This window comes from Bidens hawaiensis, unplaced genomic scaffold, assembly GCF_021521415.1.
Source record: "Bidens hawaiensis isolate Kalapana, Puna unplaced genomic scaffold, B.hawaiensis_p1.1 tig00044231_1, whole genome shotgun sequence".
NCBI classification, from domain to species: Eukaryota; Viridiplantae; Streptophyta; class Magnoliopsida; order Asterales; family Asteraceae; genus Bidens; species Bidens hawaiensis.
This window is the reverse complement of record NW_027497860.1, coordinates 118,426-139,877: the sequence shown is the minus strand read 5'-3', so window position 1 is coordinate 139,877 and position 21,452 is coordinate 118,426. Positions and strand designations below refer to the sequence as shown.

At 34.4% G+C, this 21,452-nt stretch overlaps 2 protein-coding genes and 1 pseudogene across 2 annotated transcripts; 2 read left to right on the top strand and 1 right to left on the bottom strand.

Moving 5' to 3' along the window:
• The first annotated feature begins 350 nt into the window (after nt 1–350).
• Nucleotides 351–3,100, top strand: LOC143594836 (protein WEAK CHLOROPLAST MOVEMENT UNDER BLUE LIGHT-like 1 pseudogene; annotated as a pseudogene).
• A 499-nt stretch (nt 3,101–3,599) lies between these two features.
• LOC143594839 (uncharacterized) lies at nt 3,600–6,026 on the bottom strand. Its single transcript, XM_077074049.1, has 5 exons — nt 6,013–6,026; nt 5,451–5,774; nt 4,203–4,398; nt 3,997–4,128; nt 3,600–3,871 (listed from the first exon to the last, which is right to left on the bottom strand). The coding sequence occupies exons 2-5, from the start codon at nt 5,753–5,755 to the stop codon at nt 3,749–3,751; spliced, it is 756 nt and encodes a 251-aa protein (XP_076930164.1). The 5' UTR covers nt 5,756–5,774; nt 6,013–6,026; the 3' UTR covers nt 3,600–3,748.
• Nucleotides 6,027–10,053: 4,027 nt separating this feature from the next.
• Nucleotides 10,054–10,534, top strand: LOC143594838 (uncharacterized). Its single transcript, XM_077074048.1, has one exon. It carries the CDS (start codon nt 10,102–10,104, stop codon nt 10,294–10,296), a length of 195 nt encoding a protein of 64 aa, XP_076930163.1. The 5' UTR covers nt 10,054–10,101; the 3' UTR covers nt 10,297–10,534.
• Nucleotides 10,535–21,452: the final 10,918 nt, after the last annotated feature.

Genomic DNA, 21,452 nt, shown 5'->3' with positions numbered 1-21,452 from the left:
ACACAATGTCATTCAACCCCCTTGGTAATTTCGATATGCAAATCCTTTGATTCTTCTTCATTCAGACTCGTAAAATTTCAAAATTTTCTTCATCCGGAGGTAAATTTTATTTGTATTATGATATCTGTTTTTCATTCCCGTATATAATTGATTCCAATTTTGTTATGCAGTGGATTTGTTGGAGTTTCGGGGGCCAAAATCCAGAGGGGTTTTGTAATACGCTTCTGGATTTGACTCCGGGTACGTACGTGAATTCATCTCATGATTTTATGTCGTGTTCGATCGGGCTCCAAATGAAATGACTATTTTTTCAGATACTCTTGGTTTCTAATATTAGTACTGGAATTGGAATGGATGCAAATCCTGGTGATGAAAGCTCCTCTGATGTTGGCAGTGAGGATTCATTTTTAACTCCAGATTCATCTTCAGGACGTTTTGATGTTCGTATTTCTCCAAATGGTTCATCTTCAGGACGTTTCGATGTTCGTGTTTCTCCAAATGATTCATCTTCAGGTTGTTTTGATGTCCGCGTTTCTCCCAATCATCTAGTCAAAACTGCTTCAGATAAACACCTTGACAAGTGTGGCTCGAAGATTGATACAAACGCACCTTTTGAATCGGTTAGAGACGCGGTTGCCAAGTTTGGTGCCATCGCCGACTGGAAAGCTCATAGAGCTCAAACAAATGAGGTATATATCTTTAATTTCACTTTTTTTTTTAATATATCATGCTATTGGCATTGTGTTTTTTTACTGACATACATTAACTTATAGCAGCGTTATTGATAGGATCCAATATAGGGTTAAGGAGAGTGTGATGAAGATAAACCTTACCTTTATTTATCCTAGGGGATAGAAAGCCTGATCCTGTTAAGACTCCAAAAACTTTATGTTTCATTTTATTATCTGATCCATAAAATATGATTAGAAAAACTATACTGAGCCAAGTTTCAATACACTTTGCGCAACTTTTAACCCGGTCATTTGATGGTTTTCATTTTAAGCATTACATACAAGTGTGATATATGAAGATAAACCTTACCTTACCTCTGTCCGTGATAGATGCATTGCCATATATCATATGTATGCATTTATGTTTGCATTCATGGGAAAATTAATGTCATGCATCATACATTCAGAAAGATGGTTATTTTCATGATTTTCTCAATAGTTTTAATACGAAAACTGCAAATATTAACGTTAAAATCTTGTGGGCTTACGCAGAGACGCAAGTTCATCGAACAAGAACTCGAAAAAGCCCAAGAGGAGATCCCCATATTCAAACAAAAATCCAAGTTAGCCGAACAAGCGAAACAAGAAGCTCTAAAACACCTCGACAACACAAAACGGCTACTCCAAGAACTCAGCCTGCACCTAGAACGAGCACAAACCGAAGAGCGCCAAGCCAAACAAGACTCTGAACTCGCCCAACTACGCCTCCAAGAACTCGAACAAGGAATCACCAGCGAATCAAGCGTTGCAGCCAAAACCCAACTTGAAGTCGCCAAAGCCCGCCACCAAACCGCAGCCTCTCAACTTATAGCTGCCAGAACCGAGCTCCAAGAAACCCGTAAAGATTATGAAACATTAATATCCGAACGGGACTTTGCGATTGAGAAAGCCCGAGAAGAAGTGTCTGTAGCTAAAGAACTCGAGTCAGAAGTTGAAAACTTAGCTATCCAGCTAATAACAACGAAAGAATCGATCGAGTCGATTCATGTTTCGCATTTGGAAGTCGAAGAACACTGGGTTCAAGAAGTCAATGAGCGGGATCAAGAGCTGTTGGATTTGGATCTTGAGCTGAAGAAAACCGAGGCCGAGTTAGTCAAAGTCAAGCACGAGATCGTGTTGACCGAAGAGTTGAAGTCAAAGCTCGAAAGCGCCTCTCGCTTGCTTCGTAGTTTGAAAGATGAACTCGCGGTTTATATGCAAGGAAAGATACCCGAAAAACACGAGAATGAGAAGTTTACGCGAAAAGATGTACAGTCGGGTGTCGCGGTTGCGAAGAAGAATCTTGACGAAGTCCACCAAAACATCGAGAAAGTGACCGAAGAGATTGTGAGTTTGAAAACCGTGGCCAAGTCGTTAAATGCGCAACTCGAGAGTGAAAAACAAGTTTTAACGAGTATACGAAAGCAAAAAGGGTTAGGTGCGGGAGCGGTTGTGAACCTTGAAACCGAGATCAAACGGGCCCGGTTAGAACTCGATGAGATTCGGAGGCGAGAAAAAGAAGCCCAGGAAAAGCTTGCGGACCTCCCGACACGGTTACAAAAAGCAAATGAAGAAACCGAAAATGCTAAGTTGTTTGCGGAGGGGGCCCGTTTGGTGTTGAAAAAAGCGAGAGAAGCGGCGAATCAATCGAAAAACGAGGCGAGTCAACTATCAAGTCAACTCACTAAAACCAAGAAGGAAATCGAAGCCGCACGAGCTCAAGAAAAGTTAGCTTTAGGAGCGATTAGCGCGTTACACGAGAGCGAGTCAGCCCGAGGTACAAAACGCGACTCGAAAGGCGGGATCACGATCACGTTAGTAGAATATTATGAGTTAACCAAACGGGCCCACGACGCGGAGGAAGCAGCTAATAAACGAGTTGCGGAAGCCACGGCCCAAATAGACGAAGCAAAAGAGGCGGAAATGGAGAGTTTGAATAAACTTACAGAGTTGAACTCAGAAATCGCTGCCCGAAAAGAAGCTTTAAGTGTTGCATTGCAAAAGGCGGAAATGGCTAAAGAGTCAAAGGCGAATATAGAGAGCGAGCTTAACAAACGGAATGGTGAGAGTCATGATTTGAACCCGAACACTCAGGATGACCGGGAATCGGATGATGTTGCGGAATCTAGTGTTTCGAGGTCGGAAGGTAAAAGTAACAGTAAGAGTAAGAGCCACATGAGTCTCATCGGGAAGTCGACTAGTATAAAGGGGTTGTTTAAGAAGAAGAGGTTCATGCCGAAGTTTTCGTTGATGTTTGTTGGGAAGAAAAAGTCGAGTTCGCATAAGAGTTCTTGAGTATTGTTTTGGTTTGGTTTGGTTTGGTTTATTATTGTACAAAATATGTTGGTTCTTTGTTGTATCATATGCTCATGTTGTCTCTCTTTGCATGTTGGTTGGAAGCTGTAAAACATGGCCGGTTAGGGTTGTAACTAGCTAGGGATGGATGGATGGATGTTTTCATGGTTGAAACAGTTTTTATGAATAAAGGTTAAACGGCATCTTCACTCAAAATGTCTAAATCTTTAATTTGTACAGAGATACACAATCAAATAAACATTATCAGTACATAAAACATCATACCGTTAAACCATCCCAAAGCAGGGATCGAACCGTCAAACGTCTTCAACTTGGACAGTTCTTTCGATTTCGCTATATACATATGCTGAACTACTAAAACCAAGCCCTTGGTCAAGCAGGCTCAACGGGTGATCACTTTTGTTTAAAAGGTTCAGTCGGTTTGATCGAATACCTTTTATTTGTGGAACAACGAACTACATAGGGAATAAATCTAAATAGAAAACATTAACTAAATCATTTACATGCAACAAACAGGCTTCTTAAATCTTAAAACCAGAATCATGGGTATTTTTCTCAGTTCAAATTTCCATCTATAAAGTAATTGAAATGCTGATTTGTGGTTTTTTTAGCACATCCATCAACAAATTGTAAACATACAAGTGATGGATATTCGTAAAAAAAAACGAACAAATGTACCACACCACATGGTGGTTAACGCAATACTTTTACCAATTAACTTGTCACGCGTTTCGTTCAATAGCATTTCCATGAACCGAGACCCCAGGCCCGTATATCAGACGACAACGGTCGTCGAAAGAACTAACTATTCGAGTTACCACTTCCTTAAAAAACATTGATGCCATCTGCAAATCACAACTTATCATATTTAGATATTAAGATAATAATAATAATAATAATAACAATAACAATAATAATACTAATAATACTAATTATAATAATTGTGTCGGGTTTGCAAAATGATTATTACCTGCGAATACAACGGTGACTGGAACTTAAAATCCACAAAAAAATGAAGATCACATGTTCCTGGAACAGGTCCAGGATTAAACTCCCAAACGTTTATCAAGTGATCAAAAAGGCTGCTTTGTGATGAAGTCGTCTGCAATTGTAACAAAATATATTAAAACCGATTACAAGCATTTGTTGATTTAAATATACAAGAAAAACGCTCACCTTTACCATCTTCGGTTTAACCAACTGCACATGCGATACATAGCTTTCAAGAAGAAATTTAAAACCAATTTCCAGCTCAGCATCAAAAGACAAATCTGAATGACGTTTAACTATATCCGAACGTTGACACCATGGAAGGAAATCCTGATACATGTCTACAGCAGCAACTACTGCAAATAATTGCTCTGGAGAATATCTGTAATAAACCAGATCGAATGTAAACGAACATGGACACAACTTTTTGTTCCATTGATTAAAGAAACAAACTCACTTCCAGCACGCTAATTTACGTTCGCGGACCTTGATTTATGTTTGTTCATTTACGTTCATTCATTTAATAAACGAACGAACATAAACACCAACTTTTGTTTAATTAAACAAACGAACTCATGCCTGGTTTGTTTTTTTATGTTCGTGAATGTTCATTACGTTTGTTTGTTTAAATAATCATTAAAATTTATTTATTACTACTATTAAATTAAAATCCACTTGATTTCATACTTTAAGATCCTTTGTTAAGATATCTATGTTAACTTTTGAAATCTTGGATGTAATGATGATAATATTTTTTAGACTTTAGTTTGGATGTTCAAGTGTACCTTTAATTGGTATTAGTTTATATGTGCATTTGTGTTTGTGAGTTGTTTGTTTACTAACAAGCGAACATAAACAAACATGAGCATGTTCATTTTCTTAACAAACGAACACAAAATGAAAATCCGCCTGTTTAATAGTTTGTGATCGTAAGGGTGTTCGGTTAAAGGTAAAACGAACAAACATGTACACACTCAGTTTCCATTATTAACCGTTCGTGGTCGTGTGTTTGTTTGATCAAAACTAAACAAAGGAACACGGAACACGTTCATTTTTTTAACAAACGAACACAAAACAAAAATACGTTTGATTAAGTGTTCGTGGTCGGTGGTCGCTTGTTTGTTTAGTTGAAGTAAAATGAACGAACACACTCATTTTCTTAACGAACAAGATAATCCGTTCGTTTAACTATTTGTAGTCGTTTGTTCAATTTAACTTAAATGAACGAATACGAACACGTTCAATTTCTTAACGAATGGACACAAGCGCGCTCATTTTCCATTCGTTGAAGTGTTTCTGGTCATTTGATTGTTCAATTAACGTCAAACAAACAAAGCCTTGTTTTTATTCATTCGGTTTACAACCCTATAACCTAATGGTTACTAGTTTACTTACAAGAACTAAAACATATTAAACACAAAAACGACTAATTACCCCATAATACGCTTCTCCTCGTGAATTTTTGACAAGACATTACTTCCTTCATCTCCATCACCACATCCCAAAAATCCCCTCCTCTGAACAATAACACCCGAGGACACATTATTTTGCAACGAGAAAGGAATAGTAGCAACAACCGTTTGAGAAAAAAACGGTAACGTTTCAATAGTCCCAACAGTTTTAATAGGTCTATTTTCCAATTCAGGTTTGTTCTGTAAACACCTCATTAACCGTCTGCAGACGGTTTTGGATGCAGTGAACTGTCTCACAGCCTTTGAAGTTGACTTTATTGATAACATAGCAGTAACTGAATAATACCTGTAAAAGTTTAATCTATGTTTAGTTGTGTTGCTGTATTACTCAATGTTCAAACCCTAACGTGATTTTAGTCTGCAAAGTGCAAAATGAAAAGAACTTGCTACGGGTGACCCGATCCGGATCAAACCCAGTTAGGGTCCTAAGAATACAACTTGCTCAAATATTCATTCGTACAAATAAAATTAACATCCTAAAACCAAATAGTATCGAGAAATGATATGAAGATGAGGATTAATACCTTGGAAGGAAGGAAGAAAGCGTGATTTGGAATGAGAATGGAGATAGGGTAGAAAATTGAAATTTTGTTAGGTGTCAATCGGATACAAATTCCTTCGGTTCGGTTTGTGGCGGTGACGGTGAAACCGGCCGGTCGTGTGTGTTTGTTAAATTAAATATATTATTTGATGATCATCTTACTCGTTTTGTGTTTTCTTAATTTATTTCTACACGTTTTTATTTCATTTGCCTCATTATTTTCATAACAAAAAAAAATTACATAGATGATATCTGAGAGGATAGAATTAGGTCTAGTATGGATGGGTCCACTTGTTCGTTTAAAAAGGATTGTCTTTCGATGTGTACAAGTTGTGCTATGGACTTTTGATAAATTATCCAGCGGGGTTCAACAACTATCCTGACTAGCCTTATGAACCAACTAAAACTAGAAATGAGCATCGGTTTTCTTGTTCTTTAGAGCTTCAGTGTTGTAAAAATCTCAACTAGGCATTGCTTTCCTGATTAATCAATAGTTCTCATCCTATCGCTCGACTAACGACTAGCGGTTTTTACAACATTGGCTTCAATATGCTTGAATCACAGTTAATTACAAAATATCACTGATTTATACTGACCTTATTTTTTTTGTATTATGAGCAAGTTTGAGATTGCGTTTGAAAACTGCTTATTGGCTTATTTCTTTTTTAAAAAAAAACCATTTTGAAAAGCAAAGATTACGGGGCTTTTGAAATTGTTTATTAACCTTTCATAAAAGCTAAAACAAAAAAGATTTTTATAATTGTTAAACACATTTTAACTTATTTATTTTTTAAAAACACCAGTAACCAATAAACATTTTCCAAACTCAATCCCAAACATGTCCTATTTAAGATATGTTATGAATTTTGTTTTATTCATCTCTAAACTTCGTGGATGAAATATGTATACAAAAGTCATACGTAGGGTAAACATAACTCATTTTCACGTACTATTTCATCCACAATTCATATGTTTATGTGACAAATACACGATGTTAAACACAATAATAGGTTCTTTTAAATAATTATTAACTAAATTACACTAAACTATACACTAAGTAATACTCTAGACTTTTTAAAACTCGACTAAACTACTGACCAACAAGTTAACTATTTGACTCTTGTATAACTAAGTAAGTCCGGATATCGAACTCACAAGACTTTTTAAATTACGTATATTAACTAATTCGACTCAACTGAATGACACGACTATTTATTTTATAATTATTAAAAGGGGGGATTTTAATTTAATTAATATTAACTAATAAAAACAACCAATTAAGAAAAAGCAAATATTAAAACACAAGATAAATAAGGTTGACTGACTCAGATGATGATGAAAAAAAACACCTAGGCTGGAATCCCCAAAGTTTCAGTTTATCAAATAGTTGGAAAATAATAGTTATGAAATTGGTATTGTAAAATAGATACTTAAAAGAAACCCAAACAGAACCTCTGACCCTTCTCAAGAGGACACCTATGGATTTCTAATAAGTTTTAAGACACACTAGTTTTATAAATTAAACTTCCTTACAGTTATCTAATTAATTATGAAAGAGTTTTTTTAGTGAAATCCTACCTTGCAGCGCGAAAATAAAAGGTAATTTAATAAACTTAAATGTAATAATATTATTCATATGATCACCTTACAACTTTATATGTTAACAACTAATGGAGGATGTTGGAGATAAATGGATCAATGAAAGAATGTCATGTCAAATGTCGCTTTTAGATATTTATAAAACTAACACACTTCACTTTGCCATTAACATGGGTTGCCAATGAGCTCTCAAGTCATAGTCAAGTCACTGGATTTTACGAGCCAATTTTCTCTTGGAACAGGTTGGCGTCAGTCTCGAGCATCAAACTAACGATGGATGGTTGAAATTCCGTGTGAGGTATGGACATACCACTAACCACGAATTTGTCATCACCGTTAAAATAAACATAAAAAAACAAAACACACCCTTAAACCATTAGGGTGATGGAACCTGATTTTAAAAGCCATTGATGAACACGAATTGTTGGTTGCTTTTTCAAAACCAGGGGTACCCGAAGATACCCCTAACACCCTGATAAGTAGCATTATTCCAAACTGGATACCGAAGTTTTGAATATCCGGACATTTCAGATAGTGGTTTTCAGTATTTGATTCCGAGTCCAAAATTTTGAATATCCGATCAGATAGCGAATTTGAGATCCGAAAATTTTGATAAAAAAGCTTATTTTAATAATAAAAAACATACATCATCTCAGTTTTCAAAAATCCAACTAACCCAAACACAAAACAACCAAATAACACACAAATCATGGTCAACGATGGGAGTCTGGAGTTCCGTGGAGGAGAGGAGGGGGAATGTGGTCAACGTACTGGAATGAACAAAGAAGGCAGTGGAGCTGTGGAGGAGAGTGAAGTCTGAACGATTTAAGAAGAGACGTGTTTTAAGAAAAGATCTAAGGTTACTTAATACTATTTGTTATACAAATTAAAATAAAAAAGTAGTAAATTAATAAATCAGATAGTTCGGATATCCAAACTATCCGATTCAAATAGGTCGGATACATATTCGAATTCTGATTTATTTTTTGATGTATACCAGCCGAAGCATAAAAGGAATCATCAAGTCGTTGTGGTTTTCGAATCGCTGAGGTATTCGACTTCTCACTTTCGTATCCTTCCTCATATTATCCCACCAATTTACTATTTGTTAATGTTTCACTTGATGTAATTGCCTATTTCACCGGTATCGTTAATCCAAATTAAAGATGTTTGATTGTCTGCTTATTTTCATCAGTATCATCTACCTGTTATCCAAAATAGCATTTTTATATAATAAATAATATATAGTTGCTCAAATCTTGCTATAAAACTTGACAATTTGGTCAAAACAATAATGTTACAAGAACATGTATAACTATTCATGTTCAAGTTTATATGCAGCAACCAGTGTTTAATATGGTGATAATGTGATGAATAATCTATTATATTCTAAGTTAGGTATCATTTGATTCATGTTATATGTATTTTCAATTTGCTTACAAAGGCATTTTCTAGATATTATTGTTCCTTTTCAGTTTCTAAAATGAGTTGCAAGTTTTGTCTGCACTTCTCGTCGACCAATCACAATTTCTGCTTCAATAGGTTATAATAGGGAAGATCATACTTCTGTTGGTATGGTATGGGTACCCTATAGATTATATCACATTTGCTTTTCTCGCTTGCCCTTGTAATTCAAATTGGTCTTGTTGTGATTAGAATGCAATATGCTACATTTGAAAAAAATATAAAAATTAGAATACATGGTTTAAAGTTTAAACTTCTCGTTTGCCAATTGAACTGAAGTAAATTACCGCCAATTCATAACAGTAAGTGACCTAAGCCTATACATAGACCGCACGTTCATGAATCATGCAACAGAATGTTCATTTTTTTTAATAAAACGGACAAACATGAACATAATTTTTTTCATTTAGTTGAACGTAGAATATGAAAGCATGATTCGTTCGTTCATTTATGTTTGTTTATATAAGGTATTTTGACTCATTACAATTTAGTTTTTTTTTATAAAATTAGAATACCATCTCTTACAATTTAGTCTAGCTTTATTAAATTTTTAGGTCAAGCATATATAACTCTGTTCGTTCCTGACTCGTTCTTTAATACTATTAACAAACAAACACACTCGCTTTCTTAATGAATGAACACGTACAAGAAAGCCAACCCTGTTTTGTTAATTGTTTGTGTAATCGTTTGCTCGGTTAGGTTAAATGAACGAACACAAACATGCCCATTTCGTGTTCATTCGGTAAGCCTAGAGTGACCCGTTTATTGTTGGAGAAAAGACAAATTGGCTATTAGTTAAGATTGTAAATAGAGTAAAAGGGAAAACATAACAAATAGATTAAAATTGCCACCTTTAGCTAGCTAACAAGCGGGGTCACATCTGATATATGAATGAAGGTTTTCATGTATACTTTAATTCTACGCAGTGTATTTATTTGTGTTAAGTGATTCACAGATTTTTGATGGCCGTGTTGAATTCTATGTAGGTTAAGATTATTGTTCGAGTTAGATGGCGGGATTTGGGAGTCTGGCACCGAAGACTAAGAATCTGGTGGTTGCAGGTGGTTTGACCGGATTTGTATTTGGGGTGTACTTTTACACCATGAGAGCGGTTGGTGGTTCAGATGAGCTTCAAGTAGCTATTGATAAGTTTGAATCTAAAAAAGTCAACGAGTCCGAGCCAAAACTTGCATCCAAGGTTTGACCTGATATGAAGACTAGAAAGTTTGCATGTTTCTTAACGAACTTCTGTCACTATGATGTTCTAGTGTTTTCATGACCGTTTAGTGTTTTGAGATAAGTTGAGTTGTGCATTAAGTGATGTAAGTGATTCAAATAAAAGACCAATTTGAGTTTATTTTGGAGTCGAAAATTTGGTTTTTGACATTTTAAAGACGGTTTGTTTTGATTTTACTATTTTAGCTTGAAGTTTTTAGGCTAAAAAGTTGGCTCAATATCATGAATTTAGGTTTAAATATTTTTGTTAAGTATTGATTATTATTCAGTTGAGCAATATTTGGGTTATACTATTTACTAAATTTTCTGTAAGTTAACATTCAAAATAAAAATGAAAATCTATAAAGTCGGCTTAGTTTGATTTTAATTACAAAAAAAGCAACTAAATCAAACCTAAAATCTAGTGCTTACAAAAACATAAAACCAAACTATTAGTTTTGTTTGGTTTAAGCTATTTTAGTTTTCGGTTGCAAATTGGTTTTCATTAGTTTCGTGTATAGTTACATACATCTTAAGCTTTCTTCGTTTTCTCTCATAACCAATCACAATACTCGGTGATACCACAAACTTGCTAGTCTGGGTCAATGTACTTTTAAAGTTGAAGTGATATGCTTGATGTTAGTGTTATTTTACATTACTACATTTTATATATGTTAACGTATATATGTATTAGCATATTCGGCAGTACTATTAAAGTTAAGGATTTTTAGGGAGAAAGGAATTCCTTAAGGTTTCTATTTACCTTATTTTGGTCACATATATATAGTATTAGTATATTCTTCCCATTATTATTATTATTATTATTATTATTATTATTATTATTACTAGTATAATTGTTGAACTTTAGCTTCATTTGTACTGCTTCATACATATGTACTTTAGAGCTGAGGGTATCTCTGGAAGCCACCTCTTTATCCCTTTGGATAGAGGTACAGTGTGCCTACATCCCACCCTTTCCAGACCTTACATGTAGCTTTGCTGTTGGTGGGACTTCACTGGATACGATTGATTGATATATATATATATATATTCTCAGTACTATATCTTGAGAGGAATCGAGTTTGAAAGTGAGGGTTTAACTTAATACTTCTATTTTATTTATGATGTTAAATCATGTCAAGTTAAAAGATTATGTGTAGATTCAAATATTGTGTGCGTTAAATCGTTTTTTTAATTCTAAACTAAATTACTAAAATGATTCATATCTAACTATCTATATAATTGTCTATCATGAAATCCTGTGTGTCGCTCTCAGGTTGTTTCCCACATTCTTTAGAGACACCATATTGCTTGATTTCTAAATTGAGGTTTCTCATGCATTTGATCCGAATTAACGGGTATGGGTCTTACCAAACTCAGATAGTTTTTAAATGGGTTATAACATCTCATATATTTATGAAACTCTTTCATAATCAAACAATAATTTTTGTGCGTCATGGGTCTCACCAAACCCGGATAACTCCTAAACGGGTTATAATATCTCATTTATTTGTGAAATAACCCCTTAATCATCAAAGAATAATTTACACGGGTTATGGGTCTTACCAAACCCTAATAGCCCTCAAATGGGTTATAAGATCTCATTTATTGGTAAACACTATCTTTAAACCCTAATTTGATTCATCTCTTTTACATGTTCTCTGTTGCTGGTCTATCATCTTCATCGTCGGTTAACTTCCGATACTACCCACCATTGTCAACTACATGTTTGTTCGTTAAAAATCTAAAAAGCCTACACATCTCAATTGAAAAACTCAAACGCTAAAAAATATAATAACTAATATATATGTATTAAATTAAAACTAAACTACGTTAAAAAATAAAATAAATCATTATTTAATAGCAAAACAATTAAAACAAAACTTGAATAAACCCCCGTAACACGGAAGGATCAAACTAGTAGTATATACATAGTTAGGGATTTGGTCCCCGAGTATTTACATTGATGTAAAATAGATGGTCGTCAAATAATAACTCAGTCAGCTAGTCCACAAAACTTTAATTTTAATTATATTTTAAAGTAAATCAATTAAAAAAAATCTTTAATTTTATATTATAGCATTACACTCCAACCAGGCTTGTTAAAAAGGTCATGTTACAGGTTGGCAAGACCGGCTCAACCTCTTTGAAGGCCTAAAACGATGTTTATTAACATGGTTTTTGTAAAAAGTTATCTTGCTTTCACTCTATAGAAATAAGTAATGCAGTTTCTTACACATTCTCAGATCTAATTCAGTTAAACGCCACTCAAATCACACACACTAATCCAAGTCCCAAAATACAAATGTATAATTATTATTTTTGTTTTGTAAATTGGAGGCCTAACGCCTTGGCTTCATTTCGCTTTCCCTATAGACGGCCATGTAGGTTGGTGGGTTATACCTTGCACGAACCCAAAAGTTTTAAAAAAACTCAAACATGACACATGTATTCGCAAAAGCGGCCAGTGTTCATGCTATTAACATGAAAAAAAAACTATTCGTATTTATTTTATATTAATACTAGAGTCTAGATTAAGATATTATTATATTGTGTTTAAGCTAGGCTAACATATTTTTAACTTTTCAATTTTGGCATAAAAATACCTAAAATACATAAAAGCACATTTAAAAAAGGATATTGGTTTTAAATACTTTCAACTTTAACCCATTGGTAGATAACACTCCCAGCTTACGAAATGTTTCCCAACACTTCTAACTTTTAACATATTTTCTTTTGGCACTCCCGGAGTAACGAGACACTAACTTCGTTTGTGTTTGGGACAAAAAATGTCATTTTTCCAAAGTTCAAGTGATAAAATCAAAATTTTAATTTATTATATATTTCACATCATTCTCCACCCAACCAGCACCCCCGCTTCCCTGCCACCACCGCGACCCACCTCTCTGCCAACAACCACCGCCATCGAAGACCCCAACGAAAGAATCTGTCACCATCACTGTCTTACTTACCCTCGCTACTAGATCTGAGGTCACCGCCTTACCCTACCACTGCCCTGCTATCATCACCATCTTCGGCCGACCCCGTGTTTCTCTTTGCTTTTATGGTAAGTGCACCGCCATCATCATCTCTGACACACACACACAAACACCGTCGCCATCATTATCTCTGTTTTTTGGATTTTAAAATCGGGGGTTTTGTAGTCAGGCTCGTATAAACCTAACGGGTTCCATTTATTTCTGTGAGTGTTTCGGTACTCCGGGAGTGCAGAAGAAAATATGTTAAAAGTTGGGAGTGTTGGGGAACATTTTGTAAATTAGGAGTTTAAAAAAAAGATATAAACAGAAATAAATGGAACCCGTTAGGTTTATACGAGCCTGACTACACTAAACTAGTGAGTGTGCTGAACTGCTGATTGAAACACAAGTGCAGAGTTCCAAACTTCAAATGTGGGCTGGTCTTAAATAACAGCCCACTGTCATAAAACCAAATTTTGAATGCGATCAAATTAAAGGCAATTGTGTTCCATCTCAACAATTTATTTCGAATGCGATTGGGGAGGGTGAAAAGTATGCAAAGAGCACGGAGAATGGGTATCCGTGATGGCAATGGATGCCTTTATCACGGATGATACCATTGCACGCTTACAATCGTGATTTTTATGTTACTTAACGATTAACGAATAAATTTTGGCTACCTGGATTAACCCAATAACAAAAGACGACCTCATATGCCCGTGATCGAATACAAATCTAGGTAGCCCAAGTCCCCCTACTCCTGTTTTGGGAAATCCCACCACCCGAACTGTGGTAAAACCTGGTTGGGTTCATATTCGAACTTAAGTGTTGATCAGTTTTTCATGTTAGTAATTGAAAAACATGATAATATAACCAATAATTATATGCATACCTGTTACAACAGGGAGAATAGTAACCGCAACAAAGTATGATGTAGTCGACATGTTTGTCATCTTGATCGAGTTCCTCTTTAGGATGTATGGTTAAGGATGATGTTAGGATTTATGAGAGAGAGAAGACACGTCTTATGTGTGTGAGATTAAGTTATGATGTCAATTTATTCTCTCTACATATACACCCAAGGAGAAATCTTTTATTAGTATAACTTTCGTCCTTTCTCAAACCGATCAATTTCAAGACGTTTTTTATTATCTTTTATGTCCTTTTCGTGGGTACGTTTGTGTTATTTTTATGTATATTTCTATAATTTAGACACTTCATGCCATGTTAAGCTTAACTTAACATTAGTATTAGTTCATAAAAAACGAACTTGATCGCTTACGTATTTATTCGGTTCGGTTTAGTCATTTTATATATCCACATCTAAAACCAAATTCTTTTAATATATTATTCCATAAATATTATTTTACCAAGTTGGAAACGAACCCGGTTGAAAAAAAGTTGAGTTCGGGTCTGGCCAAAAAACGAACCACTCGCTTAAACTCATATTTGGGTCGTTTGGGATTTTTCTTGAAACAAGCCCGATTTAATAACATGACTAAGAAATATTATAACCCAACCTTTTATAAATAATTAAAACTAACCAAATTATAAACTTTACGACAGAAACTCTAAAAGAATACAATTATAGAGTAAATATATATTTTTTTCCAAAGGTTTAAAACACTAAACCGTGAACCGAATCTTCTAAAGACTGCCATTTTCGTTTATTTTCGTTAATCCTATATTGAATCTAGAAATATTTTCTAGGACCACTAGTCGAACCAAACTTTCCCGGTTTAGCTCGTTTAAACGCTTAATTTCATCTTTCGCTTGCTAGCTTTATCAAGTGAGTTTCCCACACCCCCTTTTTAATGCTTTTACAAATTTGGGGGTAACAAATATATCCTATCAAATCAATTGTTTACTTATTTATTTACAAAACTATAATTCACATCATGGACTTGTGTGTTTACTTTATCACTTGACCAAAACTTACTTGCACGTGGTATCCTCAATAAGTATGCTCATACGCCCCTCTTAGCACTCATGACCATTTTTTAATGAGTGAAAAAGGGATCCCTGATCCGAGTACGTTGGTTGTTACCAACTGGAAATGACCTTACTTGCTCTATTATCCAAGTACGTTAGTTGTCACAAACTGGAAAGTGTCACACCCCGAAAATCTCAACTTAACACAGCGGAAGTCTTAACTTAAGCCGTTCGGGTTATGACAGATGCCGATAGCCAACAATAATAAACAATTAGTAATAAAAGCATCAAATTTTATTATAAGAAAATATTTTACAAAATCAGAGTTTATTACACATGCTAATGCACGGTTTACAATACTTCAACTTTGTTCAAACACCACACGCTCTCCTTTACATGCCAACTCGAAATCTTCATTTACCTGAAAAGCATATTAAAATATCGATCAACACAACGTGTTGGTGAGTTTCCCTTTATTTCAAAATAGTCCATATATATATATATATATGAATCGAAAACATAATCCGAATTATAATTAAATCTGATATCAATTCGTGTGTAATCGTCACTACACCCCGAATTATATCTATAATATATTCCGTGTATAATGGACTATTGCCATTATATCACAAATCCGTGTGTAATGATCTACCGTCATTACATCACAAAACAATAGGCATTTCATTTCTTAAACAAATTGAGCCGTTGTAAACTAGCTAAGAATACAACATTACGTATGACTATCATAGTTGATAACCCGATACATACAATACTCAAAATATTCCCACTTTTAACCCAACGCGATTGGAAGTGGGGGGCGTCACCCCAATAGATCTACTAATATTTTTGTGCCCCCTTCTAGGGTTAACTGTTAACTAGCCAAACAGACTCATCCCGCATTATACACAAATTTGTAAAATAAAATGCCTTTAAAAAGAAACATCAACGAAAATAATATGTAATAAAGAATATGTTTTTCCCCCAAAACACAATTAAATATCGTTTTAAAAACATTTTTAGTTAAAAATCGAGGGGGGTCGATAGAGAAACTCACTGTCTTGTAGCTTTTCCAAAAATCCCGTGTCCTATATTAGAACACGTTTTGTTAATAAAAACTTTATTTTAGTTTTTATACAAAACTCTTTTTAATTTATTAATTTTACTCTAGTATACACATTAGCACATAAACACATAAGCACATAAGCGAGTACACATAGTTCGGTTTTTCGTTAGCTATTAATTAATTTAATTAATTAATAAACAATTAAAATATAAGAACATAATTTAAGATTCAGTTGCTGGAATTTTTCAAGAAAATATTAATCTTTTATTTTTCACAAAACTTGACGGTTTCGTCTGTTTTGTCGGTTTTATACTTAAAATGCGTTAATTCGGTTTTCCGTTAACATGTAACTTATAAATTATGAAAAATACTCGTTACATAAATATTAATCAAGTTTTATAATTTTACTTGAGAAAATATATTATTTTCATTTTTGTTAATATTTTCTTAAAATAGCAACTTTTTAACGTTTTCGTGTCGGTTTTCGCGACACGAACCGTTTAGGACTAAGTTTTATCATCTTGTCGCTTTCTCATGTATTAAATTATGTTATACATGGGTATCTTAACACTTTAGGGGCTGTTGTAAAACAGTCCCTAATAGTTGTGTTGGTTTTGCTTAAAAAGCCGATTTTTCGACCGTTTAAGTTACCGACGAGTCAAATAAATTACACAAGTCTATACTAATCATCCTATGAACTAAACACACATATAATAACATATAATTTATCATAAATTTCAGTTTTTGACTATATATGTTCATAAGATACCTTAATCGCGTTTTTCGGTTTCTAGTTCGTATTTTAAATTACATTAACAATGTTACTAGTTAAACTTGTTATTTATGTATATATGATTATGTTTAAATATTGTAAAAGTCCAGATTTTAATTTATTTTTATGAGTTTCTAATAATCCAAAATTTCACTTTTAAATTGAAGGTTCTTATTCTCTTTTCAAAAGAATCTAATCTTCATATTTTTAAACACTGTCTTTTTCAACAATATCAAGTATGATTATTTTAGATGCTTCCATACCTTTATAACTACTCACTTTTATGTTATTCCCATCTTTGTCAAAATGTTAATCATTCATTAAAAGCAAAGGATTATGGATTAACAAAATTTTCTAGGTGTTGTTCTTACAAAGTTTCCCATTGTAAGGCCCCGTTACCGGTGCCTCACATTTGGACATTGGATTTACTCTTAAACACAGTTCTATAAATCAGAGTTAATTGAAACTTTACGCGGAACATAAAACCTTCATTAAACAATTATAACAATTCATAAACTTGTCTTAACCAAACATCCTTGTCTTTCAATTATAAAACATTAATCATAAAAACATCTTGAGTCTTCAGATGCCAGCCTCTTATTTTTCCGCCATGTATCCCGCTCAAGCTATCTGCCTCATTCTACTCACCTGCGTGCATACTAAAATCAGCTGCGCTGAGTGAGTTCTAGTTAATCATATAACATGCAATACATCCATACACATTCTTATATACGAACCCGAAGGTACATATACATACATAGTTCCTTACCTTTCTTCATACATTCATACAATCATACTTTCATTCTTTCCTTTTATACATATATATATACATACACTTACCACTTAATGTAAGTGTAATAACTAATCACATCGAGTATGCACACAGCCCCGAAAACATAACAAGGAATGGGGCTAGAAACTCACCTGATCTCGGTTGCGTTCGTCGTTTAAGGTTATTCCCTACCTTTGTTGTGCGCGACTAACTGTTTAATAGATACAATATTAAATATTGTTCTAGCCCTTCTTACTGCTTACTTAACTAATCCTAAGCGTCTAAGCCGATTTTACTCCATTGATTCATTACCCGGTTAGTTAATGTTACACGTTAACCTTTAAAGGTATCTATCATAAATTAATAAAGTCCAGGGGCTAATATGTAATTAAACCATTTATTCTAAGTCCAAGGACCTTTCTGTCATTCTTTCAAACTTCTAATTCGTTATTCAGAATATAGCGTTCTGGGTGAGTAACGAATCACCTGATTTGTTATCTGATTCGCTATCTTTCATTATCTGATTCGTTAACCTAGTCTTTAACGAATGGCCACATAACGAATTGTCCTTTATAACAAATTAACCCTTATAGCGAACTGGACTCTTTATAATGAACTGATTTTTTATAACGAACTGGCTTTAACGAATTGAAGCTAGTTCGTTGTTCTTCCTTAACAAATCATCAGAACGAATTATTTAACAAATCGGAGCTAGTTCGTCATTCCTTCATTAACGAATCAGTTCAGGAATTAAGGCTAGCCCGTTAACGAATTACCTTTAATTCGTTAGTTTCACATAACGAATTAGGGTTAGTGTTTTAATATTCTTTTCATCCTTGTTTACGCTTTTCCGGCGCCGTCATCGCCGGAAAACCGGGATCTTACCCCGTTTACCCCGTTTTTCATTCAAAACAACTTATTTATGTTAAAGTTTACATCTTTCTCATATAATAGGGTCCGATTTACTATTCTACTCAGTTTCATGAAAAACCGACTTCGTTTACCCGTCCTTTTCATAAACCGAACACTACTCGTTTAACCCGAAACGAACCAACTAACCCGTTTACTATTAAGTTCATTACTTTATCAATAATCATGACACTATCTATCATCCTACCAACTTTCATGTAAATCCGTACACGAAAAGTAAACCTTTTTAACAAAAACGTACCTTTAATGTTTATAATCTAAATCACGCGAATAGACCAAAACCATATCAAACAAACTCGGAATTGAGTGATTCAAGCGGCCACGGAACCTTCTCGCCCCGATCTGCAAACCCAATAGATCTTCTTCGTCATAAAACGCCGCTACAGTCGCCGGAATAGCTGAACAGTCGCCGGAATCTTCACTTTTAAGCAGCTATGGTTTTGCTGATTTTTAACGGGACTTCCCGACCGCTGATCGAAGATCTTTTCGGTGGAAAACTTCATTTATATGTCCTGAATACTTGGTTAAAATTAGAGACCGATCCGACGGTTAGATCTCCGGGAATCTTCATGTCTTGGTGGGTGGTTTTCTCTAAAACGGGAATTGGGTTAAGTGTGTGTTTTGATGGTGTAGGCTATGGTGTGGAGATGTATGAAAATGGAAAGGATTAGGGTTTTAAGGGGTATTTATAATCCCTTAAGCCCGTGGACCTTAAGCCCATCTTTCCTTTTTGGTCCATAATTAATTACATCTAATTAGTCTACTTATCCTTCCATCTATTTTTATTTTACTATTTTTCTATTAACTCAAGTAAACTTTTCCATCTTAAATAAATAATATATTAATCATTTATTCTTAGAAATTTCGGGATGTTACAAGTCTACCCTCTTTATAAGAGGTTTCGTCCTCGAAACCTGCTTAGTCCTTGTAAAAGGAATACTTCCTGTATTCACATTCTTTGTTGAACCGGCTTAGCTTCCTAACTTACCGGTTTATCCTTTGTCTCACAATCGTCGAGTGATGTTAATTAGTTTTAGCTTTCTTAGGTAGCTTATCCATGAAGTCATCTACGATACGCTTCCTTTTCCAGAGTTTGCAAGTGCATATTACTTCCACAAGTATGGTCTCCTTTCTTGTCCTTTAAATTAGCACTGAATGACCATTCCGTCCAATTACAACCTTTTGCAAATATACTGCTTTTCAATACGTTCAATACATATTAATTCCAAAAATGAAACCTTTCCAGTTTCTCCTTAATGGTTACTTCTTAAAAATTCCTTTTGTCTATTCCTTGAGAGAGAACACTTGTTGCAATTCTTGAGTGCATCCATTGCATAATTTGTCGGAGAACTCCTTAAGTCATCCCTTATACCTTCTTTCATTCTCAGCTCTGCATTAACATGTAATGTTCATGAGTTATAGCTGTCCAAGGTAGCTTAATCATGAAGTCCATGATGATACATCTCCCTCTTTCTTGAATAATTAAGCCTCACATTGTCCTATGAATCCATTGTTGTTTGCCGTTGCATATCAGGCTGCCTGATCTATCGTAACCAATTACCTTAACCGACTTTCTTTCCGGTATGTCTTGACCTTCTTTTATAATACCATTCTATCCTTTCCGTTCCAGAGGACTTCCTGTGACATTCATGACAAAACGAGGTATACTATATTCTTTACGTAACAAGTAAACGATAAATCGGTTAATTCGTAGTGCTTAAACGAGTAACCGACCGATATTAATTATGACCCGTATACATACTGAGAGGTCATATCATATATGTTATAGAGGCTAACATATTGATATTTAGGCCTTAGTACGTTTAAAACTCTTTAAACGAAAAAGGTTTCGTTTATCGATACGCTATAAGCTTAAACGCAATCGTTAATGTCAAAACAAGCATTGTAGCATCCGTTAAGCCGAAAAAGATTTATAAAACACTTATATGACATGTTCTAAGTAATCCGTGAAAATATTTTGGAATTTTACAACGAGTTAGTACGTTTTTCTTATTTTACAAAAACAAGCTGAAAAACACTCGTTTTTGCGCTATTTCTCACACCCGAATTAATTTTCTTGCGAAAAACCGAACCCGAACTAAATTTGGACTGGGCTTTTCATGTTTGGGCCATTGGAATTAGATTATGGGGTCAAAATGGGCCCAAATTGGGCCCATACATTCTTGCGGCCGTCATTTTTATTATTAATATTATTAGTAGAAACTTAATAAGAAAGCAACTTAAGATAGTTTGTCAACCACTTTTCCAGAACGTGAACAAGGGTGATCTGCTGTTCTTACACAAACCCAACAAAAACTTAAGGTATTTTGATTATTTCATCATTTTTAACTTGATTTCATTAACTATAATTAACATATAAACATGTTTTAGTTAGTTTTAAACATGTTTAACCATCCAAAAACCCTAAAAATCAAGTAAAACCATGTTTTGATGTTAAACATGTTTACAAACCAGGAACATATACTTTTTTGGTCAAAAACGCGGATTAGAACATGAATACAACGTTTTTACGATTAGAAAGTTCGGTTTGAACCCAAAACCGAAACCCTAATTATCAAGGCTGTTACATGGATGATTTATGCTTGGTTTGATGTTATATGATATGTAGATATACTGAGTTTGCAACCCGAGACCCGGAAAGTCGTTTAAGCTAGCAAAATTCATCGAAAACCGACAA

Bases quoted from the DNA above. Each gene is read 5' to 3' on its own strand.
- LOC143594839 (XM_077074049.1), bottom strand. From the start codon at position 5,755: ATGTTATCAATAAAGTCAACTTCAAAGGCTGTGAGACAGTTCACTGCA. The intron at 4,129-4,202 runs GTGAGCGTTTTT...TTACAATTGCAG, and splicing joins TTAAACCGAAGATGGTAAAG to ACGACTTCATCACAAAGCAG. The intron at 3,872-3,996 runs GTAATAATCATT...TGTGATTTGCAG, and splicing joins AGTCACCGTTGTATTCGCAG to ATGGCATCAATGTTTTTTAA.
- LOC143594838 (XM_077074048.1), top strand. From the start codon at position 10,102: ATGGCGGGATTTGGGAGTCTGGCACCGAAGACTAAGAATCTGGTGGTT.